Consider the following 17,274-nt stretch of genomic DNA (forward strand, 5'->3'; position numbering starts at 1 on the left):
TTTTTTTTTTTTTTTTTTTTTTTTGAGACATGGTCTTCCTATGTATCTAGCTCCTAAGTTCTAAGATTCTACATGTGTACCACCATGCTAGGCAAAAACAGTTTGTACTTGATCGTATTCTAAATTTTCTAAATTATTAAAGTCTCAGTTATCTTAAGCTTTTTACAGCTAATAAATATTTAGCAGCCTTAATATATAATATTGCATAACCATTAATAGAATAAGGATCTTGGAGTACTTTTTAATGGGATGCCTACTAATTTCTTGGTGATTAAATAGGGAAGAAGAATGGGATCAGAGTTGCCTAAGGACTGGGGATATGGCTCAGTGACAGAACAGTTGTCCAGAATGCTTGAGTTCCAGAATGTGCCCCACACAAGGACAAAAAAAGAAGTAATCAGACTGCCTATATACCTGTAGCTTGTCTTCTGGAACTTTCAGCCAGTGATTAAATGCCTGTGAAAGTTTGGTTCTCACCTGTTTACCTGCAATTGAAACATAGAATATGACCAAAAAACATTATTTTACTTAAAAATGATTTAAAATAAAACATTTAATTGTGTTTGTATGTACATATGCACTCCAGGGCACACTTGTGGATATCAAAAGACAATTTCCAAGTTGTATGTGGAACATCAGGTCTTAGGCTTGGTGTCAAGCACTTTTATTGGGTAAGCTACCTCCTTGGCGTCATTACAAGAAAAATTGAACTTGCTTCAAAACTGAGTAGATTCAGTAAAACAGTCCCATCAACTGATTTCCTTCCCAGCTGAATAGCCCTCAGATTCCTCATTGTAAAGGACACAATGGAGCTGACCTTACCCTCTTCATTTTACCATTCAAACTACACTTGGGGATGGATGACTCAGTGGTAAAGGGCCCTTGCTGCTCTTGTAGCGAACCCAAGTTTGTTCCCAATATCAGATGGCTCACAGCCATGTGTAACTCCAACTTCTGGAGATCCAAAGTTACTAAGGGACCCTCTGTAGTCCTCTGTGTGGACCTACGCTCATATTTGCGTACTTTTTACCCCTACCACACACAATTAAAAATTAAAAAGCAAAGTTTTTTAAAATGAGGGCTAGCAAGAAAGTCTAAAGCACTTCAGAGAGTTTTAGTCTTAACCTGAATCATTGCACTGAATCACTGGGGTGGAGAGGGCATCGTTAGAAAATACAATTTAATCTCTTTTTCTGAAAACGAAGACGGTCTGTTCAAGGACAATTAGCACAGTCTGTTACACAAAACTTCGAGTATTTTGCCAATGAATTTCCTCAGAAGATGACTTTAATCCCAACATTTGGGAGACAGAGGCAGGCAGATCTCTGTGAGTTCAAGGCCAGTCTAGACTACAAAGCAAGTTTCAGGACAACTAGGGCGGGTTACAGAGAAACCCTGTGTCAAGAAAAACAAACAAACAAACCTATCATTCCTTTAAATTAAGACAAAACCAACAAGATTTTAGAGACTTAAGCAACTTCAGTTTACAGTCCTCCATTTAAACAAGTGTTAGCCTCTTGTGTTGACTAGGGTCACTAGCTTTTTAGCAGCATTTTCTTTTTCACATGGAAAATGAGAGATATCTTGAGGTAGTAGATGCCAGTAAAAGTTAAATTAGCCCAAACATAAAGCAGTCATAGAAAAAACACAACTAGTTCATTTAATAAAAATATAGTATGAGCTTCTAATACTGTAAATTCAGAACCAGGCTCAAGAAAGTAGTCAAATACAAGTTAGCTTCCAGAGGCTGGAGAGATGGCTCAGTGGTTGAGAGAGAGCACTTGCTGCCTTTTCAGAAGTCCCAGGTTTGACTCCCAGCATACACATGCTGACTCAGAAGTATTACTCTAAGTCTAGTTCTAATGGAACTGCTCCCTCCTCTGGCCTCCTCAGGACAAACAGACATACACAGCTAAAAACTCCGTAAAACTTAAAAAGTTGTTTTAGTCTGGTGTAGTGATGCACACCTTTAATCTCAGCACCAGAAGACAGAGAGAGATGGATCTCAGTGAGTGTGAGGTCAGCAAGACGCTGACTCAAAAAAAAAAAAAACAAAAAAACAAAAAACCAACCAAACCAAACCAAAAAACCAAAGTTTCTGGAGTAAGGGTGTTAGGGCCAAGCCTCAGGACCTGAATTCCATTCCCAGGATCTTCTAAGCACCACATACATTCCCACTAAATAAATTAATGAGAGAAAGAGCTGGGTTGGACAGATGACTTAGGAATTAAGGATGAGTTCAGAGTTAAGGTCCTGTAGAAGAGCTGGGTTTGGTTCCTAGCACCCATATCAGGTGGCTCACCCCTGCTTGTGATTCTAGCCCCAGAGGCTCTAACACCCTCCTCTGACCATAGGCACTTAGACTCATGTGTACCCTCCCACAGACACATAATTAAAAGAAAGAAGATATAACTTTTTAGGATTGCCAGTGTATAATAACTATAATCCTGACAGCTGAAAAACAGGGACAGGAGGTTCATTACAAATTCTAGGCCAGCCCAGGGCTGTACTAATGAGACTTTGTCTCAATAAAACATCTCATATACCGTTCTTTGAGTAATTCCTCTTATAGTGGTATTACTTCAAATAAAAGATCTCAAGAACCATTTAAGTTTAAATTTACACTTAAATGACTACTCTCTGAAAACTATGCTACATAAATAACTGAACTATGTGTTACCTGGTAGTTGAAGTAAGTACCTATAAGGCTCTAGAAGAATTCTTTCAGCTTTCTCTTTAGTTTTCTCCATGTTTTATAAATTTCAAAGTTGACCTGTTAAAAAGGAGAAATATAAAAACGATCTCACCAATCAAATTATTTTTAAGTGTTAGATGGCAAAGGAATTTTTGTCAAGATTTTTTTTTTGGAATGATAGATTTAAACTTTTCTTTATACAGCAAAACATTACATGTATAAAACCTTGAAAACATTATGTAAAGAAAGCAAAAGGAGGTAGCCATAAAAGAACAGGTTGTATGATCCTATTTATAGGAAATGTTCTGAATCAGGCAACCTATACAGATGGGAAAACAGGTTAGTGGTTGCTAGCTTAGAAAAAAATAAAGACTATTACTAATGAATTATAAAGGTGCATGTATGTGTATACAGAATCAAAATGTTATTAGGATGTAGTGATGGATGTACACTGTGAAGTACTAAAAAAAATCTAAATTTTAATTTTTTTTAAAATTAATTAATTTATTTATTATATGTAAGTACACTGTAGCTGTCTTCAGACACTCCAGAAGAGGGCGTCAGATCTTGTTACAGATGGTTATGAGCCACCATGTGGTTGTTGGGATTTGAACTCCAGACCTTCGGAAGAGCAGTCGGGTGCTCTTACCCACTGAGCCATCTCACCAGCCCTAAATTTTAATTTTTAAATAAGTATTTTGAAGACGGTCTTACACTGTAGCTCAGCTGGCCTCAAACTTGTGATCATCTTGACTCAGGGTTTTTTCAGTGCTGAAATTATACACACACACACCACCACAGCTAATTTTGTTCTGAGATATAGTCTTACTATGATGCCTAAGATGGCCTTGAAATTATGGGTTGAAACCACAAAACCCACCTTCACTATATACTTCTGATGGTTGGTATATAAATTATATCTCAAGTTTCTCAAGAGAAAAATTCTTCATTTCAATGGTAATATTGTTTAGTTGATTTTGAAGTAATTTTCTTAGATCAAACTTTCCTAATTAATAATAAAGGAATTAATGACATCAAATAAATGCCAAAACAAATAAAAAACCAGACCTTTGTATAATGATTACAAATCAGCACATGCTCTGCTTAAGATAGGTGTGCTTTGTAATTTGTGAAGAACATTTATCTTAAATCAATACATTTTAGAGATTGTTTCCAAGATGCATACTCATTTGAATATAGTGTTTTTGTGTAGTGTTGAATTACTTGAATTCCACATTTACTTCAATACTTCCTAGAATATAAATCATGGCATGCATGCATGCATGTATTTTTTGAGACAAGATATATGTAGACCCAGCTACCTTTGAATTCCTTCCTGATCTTTCTGCCTCTACTCCCAAATACTGGGATTACAGAGCATGCCATCATGCCCAGCTTCAATCCTTGTTTTTTGCAGGGACCTCCTTTATTGGTGAATCTTCTGTTTCTTTGCAAATATTGATGTCCACTTTTCTCCTCAGAGGCCCTGTTTTTTTTAATAACTATGACACCTCCTGCAAGATGTTATGAGTTGTGTCTTCTTTGGTCTACATTTTGGTCTGTAGAATCACAAGCCCTCTTCTAATAACCTTTCATAGATTCACTCTGTATATGTAAATATAAAACCAAGCATAATATGGTTACATAATGGCAGTTTATGGTATTGCTGGTCAAAGTGCTGTATGTCACAGGTTTTGGAACTGGAAGGTACCTGTGATGGTTAGTGCTGTCAAGGTCACAGGCTCTAGAAACAGGGACTCAGTTCTCCTGCATCATGTGAATCCCATGGATTGAACAACTCAGGTTGTCAGACTTTGTGGCAAATCCAGGTAACTAGAGCCATCTGCTGACTCCATATACAAAATTAAGAAAGAGAGAGAAGTTAAGAGCTGAAAACTATCCTGACCACCACACACAAGCATTGAGGTATGTGGGTACTCACAAACATATACAATAACTGTGATAAACAAAAAATTTTTACGTGTGCATGTGTGTGAAAGTACCTGTTTTCATAGAGACTATATAACCTTAGGTCTTCTTCAATCATTTTCCATTCATTTTTATAGTTGAGATAGGTTCCATCACTGAATCCTGGCCCTGTTAATTTAGCTAGACTGGCTGGCTAATGAGTTCCTGGGATATGCTTGTTCTGGTCCAGTCTAGTGCTGGGGTTAGGAGTTATGCAACTTGGCTTTTACAGGGGGATCTGAACTTGGGTCCTTATGCTTCATAGATGTCTCACTGACGAGCCCATTTCCTTTAGTAGCTCTTTATTAAAATCAAGGGATGAAAGTCATGTACTTATTGTTCAGGTTGCTCCTTAGGATCAAACACACACACATACATGCACACTTCACTTCTTTTATTTTTTATTTTTTTGAGGAAGAATTTCCCTATGCAGTTCAGGCTGGCCTAGAACTTTCTTAGCCTTCAGCTGCTATGATTACATGTGTATTATTACCATGTCCAGTGAAAAGCATACTTTAAAAAGTATCCATTTATTTAATCTTGTATGTGTGGTTGTCTCAGTTATTGCTTTTATTGTTGTAAAGATATACCATGACCAGTTGGGTGTGGTGGCACATGCTTTTAATCCCAGCATGTAAAGGTACATGAATCTCTAGTTCGTAGCTAGTGTGGTCTGCATGGTGAGTTCCAACACAGCTGGTACTATGTAGAGAGACCCTGTCTCAAACAAAGAAACAAACAATTCCACCACCAAAACACACTACCACCACCACCACCACCACCACCACCACCACCATCAAAAAACAACCCAAGATATTATGACTAAGGCAACTCATATAACAAAATATTTAATTGGAGGCTTGCTTACAATTTCAGAGGATGAGTCTATGACCATCATGCTGGGGAGTGTGTAAGCAAGCAAGCAGGCAGGAAAGCATGGTGTTGGATCAGTAGCTCAAGGCTTACATCTTAATGTAAACTGGAGGCAGAAAGCTAATTAGAAATGGCATGAGCCATTGAGGGTTGGGGGTAGGGGGAACAGGACTGAAGCCCTGAGGGCCAGCAGAAAGAATGGAAACAGGCAAACTTGGGAGGTATTAGGAGGAGTGGGGAGGACCCTCTAGAATGTACCAGAGACCTGGGAGATGAGAGACTCTCAGGACTCAAAGGGAGGGACCTTAGATGAAAAGCCCTACATTGGGAAGAGGGAACTTGTATAGTCCACCTCCAGAAGAAAGACCGGACAGCAAGTGGAGGGATGGGGTTGCCACCCCACAGTCAAAAACTCTGACCCAGAATTGGTCTTGTCTAAAAAACTGCAGGGACACAAATGGAGAAGAGCCTAAGGGAAAGGAGGTCCAGTGACAGACCCAAATGGGATCCGGCTCAAGGGGAGGCTTCTAGGGCTGACACTATTACTGATGCTACGGTGTGCTTACAGACAGGAGCCTAGCATAGCCGCCCTCGGAGATGCCCAACAAGCAGCTGAAAGAGTCAGAAGCAGATACACCCAAACAATGGACAGAAGTCAGGGATCCCTGTGGTTGAATTAGGGAAAAGCTGGAAGAAGCTGAGGAGGGCAACCTTACAGGAAGACCAGCAGTTTCAACTAACCTGGACCTCAAACTCTCAGACACTGAGCCACAAACCAGGCAGCATACACCAGCTGATATGAGGGCCCTGACACATATACAGCAGGGGACTGCCTGGTCTGGAATCAGTGAGAGAGGACGCAGGCACCTAACTGTGGAGAGACTTGAGGTTTCTCCCAGGGAGTGGGGAGGTCTGGTAAAGTGGGGGTGGGGGGATGGGGACATCCACATGGAGATGGGGTGGGTAGAGCCGGTATGGGATGAGGAACAGCCAGAGGGAGGACTGGGAGGAGGATAACGACTGGACTGTTAAAAAAAGATTTAAAAAAAAAAAAAAAGAAAAGAAAAGAAAAGGCATGTGCTTTTGAAATCCCAAGCCTACCTCCAGTGGCACACTTCCTCCAATAAGACCACATCTCCTAATCCTTCCCCAAACAGTTCTACCAACTAGTGACAAGTATTCAAATATGAGCCTCTGGGGCCATTTTTTTAAAAAATATTTATTTTATGTATGTGAGTACACTGTCTCTGTCTTCAGACACACCAGAAGAAGGTATCAGATCCTCATTACAGATGGTTGTGAGCCACCATGTGGTTGCTGGGAATTGAACTCAGGACCTCTGGAAGAGCAGTCAGTGCTCTTAACTACTGAGTCAATCTCTCCAGCCCCTCTGGGGGCCGTTCTTATTCAAACAACCACAGTGGTTTATGTGGAGACTCGAGGCTGACATCTGGTATCTTATTTACTTTCTTTCTATCTTAGTTTTTGAGATATGGCTTTTCCCTGAACCCAGCGTTTGTTAATTTGGCAAGACTGGGTGACCAGCAAACCCCAGGGATCCTGCTGGGATTCCAGGTGTGTAGTCATATCCAGCTAAATAGATGCTAAGGACGAACTCAGGTCCTCAGGATTTCACAGCAAGCATTTTACCTACTGAGCCACTTCTCTGGCATCAAGAGCCATATTTTTGGTAGTTTATTCCTGATAATATGCCAAATATCCATAAAAAAAATCAGCAACCCATGAAAACAAATCAGTTCAGCAATATGAATTCAGGGAAATATCCTAAATAGAAAATTTCTAGCCAAATGTGGTAGTACATGTCTGTAATCTCAGGAGCTAGGAAGTGGGGAAAAGAATCAGGGCTTCTGGGCTAGCTTGGGCTATACTACACGTCTCATTCCCTCACTTCCTAAAGAAATGTTCTACATTGGCCTTGACTAGCAGTTACTATTAAATATATCACAAGGAAAAAGAACATTCATAAAAATGTTTCAAACATCAGCTTAGCAACATTTTCTTTTCCTTCCCCAAGACAGGGTTTTGGGATGTATTTTAGACTGGCCTGGAACTCTTCATCATCCTGCTTTGGCCTCTGGAGGGATGGGGTTACAGTTGTGAAGGCTGAACATGTTATTTGGTTCTTAGAGGTGAACAATAAAGAAGATGCAAAGAAGGAAGGAGGCAGATAATGTTGGTAGCAGATCATTCTGGAAGAAGATTAATTAAAAAAAAATATGTTCTTTTATTGGTTTTTGGGTCAAGTTCAAAGGCTAGCAGCCATCTCTTCTCCACTAGGGTGGCAGCAAAAAAGCAAGCTGCTATCATGTTTGCACCCTGGAAAACACATTTGACCTAACTTATAATAATAATGAGGTCACTTTTCAAGAATTTGCCTTAGTCAATAGCAAGTGACATTCTGCACAGAAATTAAGAGTCCTTTAAATTCTGAAGTTTTCCTAATCTTTACTATTTCTCTACCAATGATGAATTAAACACTATTCCCTTTGGTCACTCACATTAAAAATACTCATGTGAGTCAATTAATGTTCTTTCCCCCAAAATATTTACACATAGTATTATCAGTGGAGGGGTAAACATGAGAACTCAATGTTTGTGAGTACTGAGAAACAATGGTATTTTTTTTTCTCTTAAGAGCCTAAGGCAGTTTGAGTTCTATACACTCTTGAAATTTTTTTTTTTAATCCACAACTGTCAACAATTTATCACAGAATTTTTGGCTTCTCATGTACTAGACTTAAATTTAAGAGGTAATAATAATGACTGAGTGGCACAAACTCAGTTAATTTTATATGGAGTCACTGCAGACTGTCTCTGTGAATCTGACATCATTTTCCCACTTTCAAAATGAAAAGCCCATAGCAATTTGTTCAAAGAGTAGATTAGTACTTTTGCAAACAGATTGATTGCACTGTAGAAATGCAATTGCAGCTGCCTCTTCTGATTGTCCTCTATATACTTTTCTTTTTCTTGAGACAGGGTCTATGTGGCCTAAGCTAGCCTGGAACTCATTCTGTAGATCAGGCTGGTCTTAGCACTTGTCACCACCACAATGCTAAGCATTTCCTCTTCTTTTGGGTGCGTTATCATTTTAGCAATTCAAGTTAGAAATCCAAGATATCCTATTGTTCACTGGACCATTGGACCAGATAAAAACAGTTTTTAATTTTTTTTTTTTCCTTTTCTGAAGACAGGGTCATCCTGTTTCAGTCTCCAAAGGTGCTGGATCAAAATTCCTTAACCACCCTACCTCACCTCTCTGGGCCTCAGTTCTTCCTCCTGGGAAGTCTTTTTTTCCTGAAACAGGTTTCCTTTCCTTTAGGGTCTTCCCTTAGTAACTCCGGCTGGCTTCTTGAGCCAAGCTTAGTTCTCACTCTCTCAGGAAAACCTTTCTATACCTCTCTAAGCCAAAGGTCCTCCTATCAGGTTTCACTTTGACTAGACTTCCGTTGAGGAAGTTGTACATCCCCTCTTTCCACATGTGGACTTCTCCTAACGTCTCAGAGGGTGAACGCTGAGCATCAAACATTCATACAATATTGAAAATTTCATGCAAAGTATCTCTCTCTTTTTAAAACAAGCCGGCTCTGGCTTGAGACTAGCTAAACCGATATGGGTCACCGAGAAGCTCAGCTGTTAGGCGCATAGCAAGAACCTCTGACTTGTCCAAGCCCGGGGGGCGATGGCTCTGAAGGAAAAGAAAGGGCTCCACACAGGCATAGCTGTAATAAGCTCGCAGGCGGGCTTCTTCCCTGCGCTGCACCGGTGGCCCTTCCACTCTTCCCGAGCTCCTCTGCCTCCCCTCATCATCCCAGCACCGGGCCGGCAGGCACTCCGAGCCGGGTCAGCATCCGGGTCCTCTCTCCCTCCTTACTGCTTCCTCCTCCGTACCACCCCCTCCCCCGCTCCCCATCCGGGTCCCCCCTGCCACCGCGCTGCTGCTCACGGTTCCACGATGATCTCAGACTTGAAGCCGCCGGTACGAGACTAGCAGTGCCCACATCGACTTCTCAATTTATTGTTCAGACTGCGGCTCTTCCTGAGGCTTCCTTGGAGCCCTCCCACTATTTCACACAGAAATCTCCGCCCTCCTCAGCGGCCAGCGACGCCGCAACTCTCAGTGCAAGAAAATACGCCATCCCTATCACACTGCGCAGGCGTCGTATGCCACCTCCCCTCTGCCTCATGGCCGCGCCTCCTTCCCCTCCCCGCTCTCGTCGAACACAGGCAAGGGGGCATTGCGGTCTCGGTAGTTCTAATGTCCGTAAGTTTGCCGATCGGCCTAGAAGACTGGACTACAATACCCAGAAAGGATTGAGGGATAACTTTCTGTTTCCATAGAACTGGTGGGTAAATGGCGTCGTTGTTTGCATCGCTCAAACCAATAGGAACTTGGAGGAGGCGGGCTCCAAAGAACCCTACCCAATCCTAGGTCGTCTGACAGGCATCCGGGAACGAGGTAGGGGAGGAGCAAAGAGCCGAGGGGAGGGGAGAAGGGGCAGGGGGGCCAGAGTGGGGGAAAGCGATGTTTGCCCGTCAGTCGAGTCCGGAGTGAGGAGCTCGGGCGCTGGAGCGGAGGGAGAGTCTCGAGCCGCAGCTTGCCGCCGCGACGGCCACTGCCTGGACTTCTGCCCGGAGGGAGCCGCAGAAGGTCGGCCGCCGCGTTCCTCTGGAGGGTTGTGAGACCGGGGCCCGGACCTCCGTCCGAGAGGGATTTTTTGTCGCCCCCCTCCCCCCGCGAGGGAGCCGGAGCGGCCGCCAAACAAAGGTACCAGTCGCCGCCACGGGAGGAGGAGGAGTCGGAGCCGGAGTCCCGGCCGCCGGCGGAGCCGCAGCTCCTTCGCTCTCTCTCTCCCCCCAGGCCTGCTGGTGTTGGGGGTGGGGGGAGGCGGATCAGGGGGCTCGGGCCGCAGGGCTCAGACCTCGTCCGTGCCCGAGGTAGGGACATTCTTTTCTATGGGGGAAGCTCCGGGCCGGGCCGCGCATCGGGGCAGATGGCAACGGGGCCGAGTCGGCGCTCGCAGCGGGGCCTCGGCCTCCTGGGACCCCCGCCCCCCGCGGCGCCGAGCCGGAGCCGCCCTACCCGGGGCCGCACCGTGGGCCCGGCGGCCTCGGGCCTCCGTGCTGGGAGCTGGATGTCCTCGGTGCCCGATCCGGGCTCCCACTTGTGGGCCTTGGCTCGGGCGGGACGCGGGCGGGCGCTGTGGGGCCGAGCCTCCGCAGTCCGAGGCCCCGCCGGTTCACAGAGGGCTCAGTCCCGGGGCTCCGGGCATCGCCGTTCCGTAGGCTTGGACGGTCGCAGCCGCGCTTCAGGCCGCGCCGGACCCTGGGCTTGTTGTGAGTTTTCTTCTGACAGAAATGGCGTCATCGTGGAGGACAGGGGAGGGGGGAGGAAAGTCCGTGGAGTCGCGACAATGGGGCGGCGGGCGGTGGGGGCGGTAGGGGCGCTGGGATGGCGTGTGCCTGCTCGGGGCTCCTGGCCCCGCTCGGTGCCGCCCCCGCCCCTACGGCCCCGGGCGGGGGTGGTGGTGCCGGCGGTGCTGACCGGGTGTCTTTGTTTCCCCTCCAGGTGCAGGTGAAGCTGGTGTCGCCGTGGGGATCGCGGCCCCAGAGTCACCATGAAGGTAAGGCGTCACTTAGCCAGTTTGAGTGGCTTTCAAATTCAGGAAGTGTCGGGGCTGTGGCAGGCCTGCGAGTTTTGCCGAGGCAGGTGTGTGTGTGTGTGTGTGTGTGTGTGTGTGTGTGTGTGTGTGTGTGTGGAGTGGCTCGGTGTGGAGCTTAGCTTTCCCTGACAGGGTCAGCTGGAGCGAACATCCACAGGCTGTGTGTTTCGAAGTTGTGGAGTCAGTGAGGAGATCCCTCACCCAAGCTGTTAAGGTTTCCCAAACAGAACAGCGCCTTTTGCATGGAGCCGAAGGAACAACTGCACGCATGAAAGCGCCTTAAATCGTGAAACGGAAAGCTGGTCTAGTAACCTGAATTTTGAAACTGTAGTGGGTCAGTCTGTTACAGTGATGAAAGGAAATGGCGTTTGATTATGTGACCGGGACCGTAAATTTTAAGCAGAAAGCAAAATTTTGAAGATGTTTAAAGCAGTTTGGTGCTCTTTCCCTTTAGAGAGCCGAGTTGGCCTGCTGTGCCTTGTATTTCTAGGGACAGTAGGGTTGTATGGTTTCTTTCTCTCACTGTTGATGTACTGGATCTTGGAGTTGACTCTTTTAAGATATGTTGTGTGTAATGGGCAGGTTGTACACATGTTGGGCACAGAATAGCTTCTAAGAAATGTGTTTAAGAAGTAGTCTGTGTCTTGGTGGAATAAATCACAGCTGTTTTAGTTTTTTTTTTTTTCATACTGGTATGAAAAGCTTTAAGTATTTGAAAAATATCTAGATTTAACTGGTGGAACTTTTCTTTAAAATCTATTACAAATTCAGATATGCTTGAAAAGCATGTGTATATTGAAGAGTTAGAATGTAAATGGCATCTACTTTTGACAGTTCTTTTGGAGTTATTTTTTTTTTTTAATTCACTTGTCTCTAGTGAGGATTGCTTTTGTAGGACTGCATCCAGGTGCAGTTTCAAAAGCTTCTGTTTGTAGATTACAAATGCTGTTGCCACTTTGTCTCTTATATAAAGCAGATTAGACCCCTTTAAAGGTTTTCTTTTTCTGTTTGAGTTTAGAACTCTGTAGAGGCTTGGTTTTTATTTTCTAAGTTCCTGTCTTTCATATGAATGAAAATGTAACCAGTGTTGTAGGAGAGATGAAACCTTTTTGTTTGTCACAGATATACAACCTGTGAAATAGTGAAAAGTGAGTGTTTTAGGGCAAAGTGAAGGTTTTAGGAAAAGCAGCTGTCTTCTTGTTGGGTATGACTGGGGAACGGCTGTAGGTTGACTGATACACGTATACTGCACAACACATTGGGAAGCTGGATACATATTTGGAATAAATGTTGTGATCTGTTAGTTCCTGTTGTGATGTCTGGCACATCTTAAATTCTCAGTAAATGTTTGTCTGAAAGGGATGTACTAAGTTGAAGATGTCAATGTGTATTTGTTTTTCTTAATTTTCATTTTCTGTGTAAAAAACTTTTCTTTTTAAAGAGAAAAAAAGGAAGGAAGGAAGGTAGGTAAGTCAGGTGTGAGGGTGCATGGCTGTTTCCACTTCCCAGCAGTGGAAGGAAGATGAGTAGTTTAAGGACAGCCTGGGTTGTACAGTGAGTTAGAGACTAGCCTGGCCTGCATATTGAATTGGAGGGCAGCAAGTCTACAGGAAACTGTTGTCCCCAAAAAGCAATCAAAATAACAATGAAAAGAAAGTATGTTGGAAACTTTAGCCTTAAAAGTTTCATGGTTTTAAACAAATGCCAATTTTGTGTGTGTCTGTTACTACTTTTAATGTAAAGGTACTTTTTACTAGTAATGTTTTAAAAAGTTGTTAAACTTTCAACTTTATAAAGAAACTTTCTAATTTTAGCTTAGGAAGTTTGGGGGAATCTATCTATTATTACTAATCTCTAGTACTAAAATATTGACCCCGAGGGCTGGAGCGGTAGCTCAGGGTTAAGAACCTACTGCTCTTTGTTGGGTTCCCAGCACCTATAACTTCAGCTTAAAGAGATCTAACCCCCTCTCACCTCCACTTCCTTGCAGCATTTATTTACATAGTCACACACACATAAGTAAAAATAATAAATAGAAATTAAAAAAAAAGAAGTTTCCACTAGGTGTAATGGCACACCCCTTTAATTGCCAGCACTCAGGAGGTAGAGGCTACAGATCTTAGTGGATTTGAGGCCGGACTAGGCTACTCGTAGTGAGACTGTCAAAGAAACAAAATAAAATGAAGGAAAGCTGTTTATCAGCTTTGAGTATATCAGGCCCAATTTTGTGTTTAAAAACAGTTTTATGTAACTTGTGTACTTGTGTGTGTGTGTGTAAATGACATTTGAGCTACAGAGTGATTTTATGTTGTCTGTTGAATCTTACCAAACAAATTCTACTTTGAAGCAAGTTTTTAAGTTTGAATTATTTGTCTTAACTATTAATGTCACTAAGAATTTTATTGTGGCAGTATATTTGAGATAATGATAGGCCTTTGTCTTAAACTCATTAAATGTAGAAAAGTCTACCGTATTGTACAACCTTCAAAAACCAATTTACACAAAGCATAGTCATGACTAGTGTGTCTGTCTGGAGATTTTGTAGTCTGTGAGAACTGCCTAGTCACATAAAAGCAGTCTGCTTTAGGGTCGGTGCTGCTGTTGCTGTGGACACTGCTGTTGGGTAGAGGTTGCTGGTGTCATGTTGTTTTCTTTTCTGACAAAAATATTAACATTTATTTATTTGTATGTGTGTACACACTTGAATGAGGTCAGAGAACAACATATGGAAGTCTCACCAAATGGGTCCTCAGGATTGGACTCAGGCCATACGGCCCTGTAGTAAGGGCCTTGGCCTGCTGACCATCTCAACAACCCTCATGTTTTTCATACTTTGGTTGGTAGAACATTTTAGTATCAATGACGATACATTAGGAGATAGGCTATGGAAGTTCATAAATGCCTTTTACAGTTAACTATGTCAGATTGATTCCTAGTTTTCTTTCTTAAATCCGTGTCTGCTTTTTATATTGTGCATGTTACCAACATTCTTAATATAGTGCAGTAAGTTGTGGAGTGACTTGGTCAGGTGGCTTAGACATTATAATGTTCAGGGAATGAGTGATTTAGGTGCTGTACTTAAGAGTCTGGGCTTTTTCATGTATATTATTGTCTCTCAGCGAGTACTGACCTGGACCATGTAAACACACTGATTGGCTATAAGTGCCTTCTTTTTAGTTCTGGGTATGCATGGATACTTTTTCTCTTCCTCTTTTCCCTTTCTTTGCTTCCTTTTCTGCTTTGGCATTTTTTTTTTTTTCTTTTAAATAAATTGTTTAAGAACTACTTTGGTGTGGCAGCCAGTATGACTGAGTAGCATCAGCAGTTTGGTTTGCTCTCAATGTAGTAGAAGACCCAGAACACTGAAGCACTTTCTGGAGTATTTGTTCCACCCTGTGATTATTACAGGATGTGCTGTGAAAGGACAGCTAAGGAAAGAGCCATGGGAAGTTTTCTGATGTGGTTCATACCTGCTGAATGGTAAAGATTTTTGCCAGCCAAAGAAAGGGAAAAGTATTTCAGATATAAGGAGACAGACACTGGATGGAAAGGAACAACATGGGTGGTGCGTCTGGAAACTAAAGTTTGTTGGGTGTGTTACCAGGTCTGTCATCTCACCTACTTTGTAGACTTTGGCAGGAGAATGTCAAAATCAGTGCTGCCTAGGTTACAGAGTAAGCTCAAGGCTGACCTGAGTAATAAGAGTCTTACCTCAGAATTTTAAAAAAGTATGATGTGTTAGGGTGATACTAGAAGAGCAGAGGTAGAAGATGATGGAGCAAGCCCCCCCCCCCCCTTCCTTTGAGCTAATGAGATTGAAACCAGGACTTCATACATGTAAACAAGGACTTTACCAAAGAGTCTTCAATGCTTTGTGAGAGGCCTGGAGACAAGGTTCATAAAATGCTTGCACAAGAGGGATCTGAATTGGATCCTAGTATCCGAGTAAAAAAATCTGGATGTGGTGGTGTTCACCTGTAATCTCAGCACTAGAGAGGGAGGGAAATACCTGGGGTTTGTTGGTTTGCCAGTCCAGTCAAATTATATTGGTGTATTCCAGGTTCAAAAAAAAGCCCCTATTTGAAAATCCAGGGTGGAGAGAGGCTGGCAGATGGTGCAGAAGGGAAAGGCACTTGCTCCCAGCCTGACCAACTGAGTCTGATCCAGACCTTTCCGGCTTTTACAATCATCTTCCTCTCCTACCACACGCAAAATCACTGAGGTTTTCTTTTAAATGTAGAGAGATAGAAGGTGTCTGACAACAACCTTTGGCCTGAGTACATGTGTACCCATACATATGCACACATGAACAGGTATACATGTACAAGCTATGTGAAACTTCAAAAATTAATTTAAAGAAAATTTGTGTGTGTGTACGCACTCATGTTCACACATCGGAGGTCAGAAGACAACTTGGTGTGGTTGGTTCTCTCCTTTCCCACTATGTGGGTTCTAGGAATTAAAGTAAAAACTCTAGCCTTGGAACTTTCATTTTTCCATCTCATTTGGCCTTCACACATGGCTGAATACATGGGACTGCCCAGCCTTGAAATTTTCAGTTTCCAGAACTATTACAAGTTTACAGTTTTACACACACACACACACACACACACACACACACACACACATTTATTTATAAAGTTTTGTAACTTTGTAAGTCACCCATCCTTACGTATTTTGTTAAATAAAGGAAAATGGACGAATGCAGCCAGGAAGTCTTCTAAGGGTCTAAAACAAGAAAGAGTGAGGTGATAGTCGCACGTTCTCAGATGTGAGTAGTAGTCGGTGGGAGGGGAGCAGACCGGTGGATAAGAGTGGAAGTGGGCAGGCTAGTCGTACAGCTGTCCGCTGGTACTGACTGTGCGAGAGGGTGATGGAGAAGTCTTAGTTTTGAAGGTGGACATGATTGGATTAGATCTGTTGGATGTGAGGTTGATGTCCTTGTTGCTGTTAACATGAATAGCTCCTGAGACATCTGCCCTACACTTAACACTCTTTGTTTTGTGTGGTTAATGTGTGGAGCTTCTCAGATTGAGTGTAACCCAGAAGGTATTCCCAGCTCCTAGCCTGCCCTTACAGTGAGTAAGCGTATTGAGCTCAACAGTCTATCAATTATTTTGCTTTTTTTTTTAATTTTAAAAAAGGAGATACAATTCACAAAGTGTAAATTTACCCTTTAGCATTTAAAATATTGTTATTTAAAACTTTGTAACATGTATTTCGTGTGTGTACATGTGTTCTATGGTACATATCCTCAGATATGACTATTCATGTGTTTATTTGAACATAAATATATATGTTAATTTCTATTGCATTTTAAATTTATTTATTTTTGTATGTGGGCATGCACACTATAGCTTGAATGTTGGAAGTCAGAAGACATCCTGTGGGAGTCTGTTCTTCCCACCATGCAGGGTTCCAGGGATCAAATTCACAGTTAGTAGCAAATGCTTTTACCTGTTGAGGCAGCAGGATGGCCCAGGTAAACATTTATTTCTCAGTCTGTTGACTCTTAGGGGAGTGGACCTTTTCAGTTTCAGGGAGTATGGCTTGTGATAACCTATAGAGTGCTAAATATTTCCCTTCAGGTCTTTATGTTGTGACAAGTGGCTATCAAGATCTTGTACATTTAAAAAATATACTTTGCATTTACTGAATTTATTGCATGTTGGCTTCTTTTTTTTGTTTGTTTGTTTTTGTTTTTGTTTTTTTCTAGACGGTTTTTCTGTGTAGCCCTGACTGTCCTGGAACTCATTCTATAGACCGGACTGGCTTCGAATTCAGAAATCTGCCTGCCTCTGCCTTTTAGGTGCTGGGATTAAAGGCGTGTGCCACCACTGCCTGGCTGCATGTTGGTTTCTATTCTAGCTGTTTTAGGATGTGTTAGTGAATCAAACAGGTAGAAATTCCTTGATCTGTGGATCCCACATGTTAAGGTATGTGTGTTAGAAAAAAGGAGTAAATACGATGTTACTTACATTAAGGGATAAAGAACCTGGGAATAAGGAAAGGGCTGGACCAGATAAAGGGGAAGAATTTAGGGGCTGGGATGCT

At 42.7% G+C, this 17,274-nt stretch overlaps 2 protein-coding genes across 8 annotated transcripts in view; one reads left to right on the forward strand and one right to left on the reverse strand.

Annotated features, from left to right (window-relative positions):
- The window catches only part of Ggps1 (geranylgeranyl diphosphate synthase 1), a 12,034-nt gene extending 2,324 nt beyond the window's left edge, over window positions 1–9,710 (reverse strand). For 2 of the 5 annotated variants that reach the window (XM_029547645.1, XM_021215563.2), the window contains exons 1-3: window positions 9,504–9,710; window positions 2,681–2,773; window positions 415–485 (exon numbers count right to left, since the gene is read on the reverse strand). In XM_029547645.1, coding sequence (XP_029403505.1) covers window positions 415–485; window positions 2,681–2,750 — 141 coding nt within the window. In that variant the 5' untranslated portion in view covers window positions 2,751–2,773; window positions 9,504–9,710. Of the gene's footprint in view, window positions 1–414; window positions 486–2,680; window positions 2,774–4,406; window positions 4,546–9,503 lie in introns of all 5 variants that reach the window. The other 3 variants (XM_029547644.1, XM_029547643.1, XM_021215564.2) reach the window with 3 other exon arrangements.
- A 367-nt stretch (window positions 9,711–10,077) lies between these two features.
- Arid4b (AT-rich interaction domain 4B) overlaps window positions 10,078–17,274 on the forward strand; it is a 126,082-nt gene continuing 118,885 nt past the window's right edge. For 2 of the 3 annotated variants that reach the window (XM_021215185.1, XM_021215184.1), the window contains exons 1-2: window positions 10,078–10,325; window positions 11,127–11,181. In XM_021215185.1, coding sequence (XP_021070844.1) covers window positions 11,176–11,181 — 6 coding nt within the window. In that variant the 5' untranslated portion in view covers window positions 10,078–10,325; window positions 11,127–11,175. The remainder of the gene's footprint in view (window positions 10,326–11,126; window positions 11,182–17,274) is intronic. The other variant, XM_029547311.1, reaches the window with a different exon arrangement.

Source organism: Mus pahari, chromosome 16 (genome assembly GCF_900095145.1).
Source record: "Mus pahari chromosome 16, PAHARI_EIJ_v1.1, whole genome shotgun sequence".
In the NCBI taxonomy this organism is placed as follows: Eukaryota; Metazoa; Chordata; class Mammalia; order Rodentia; family Muridae; genus Mus; species Mus pahari.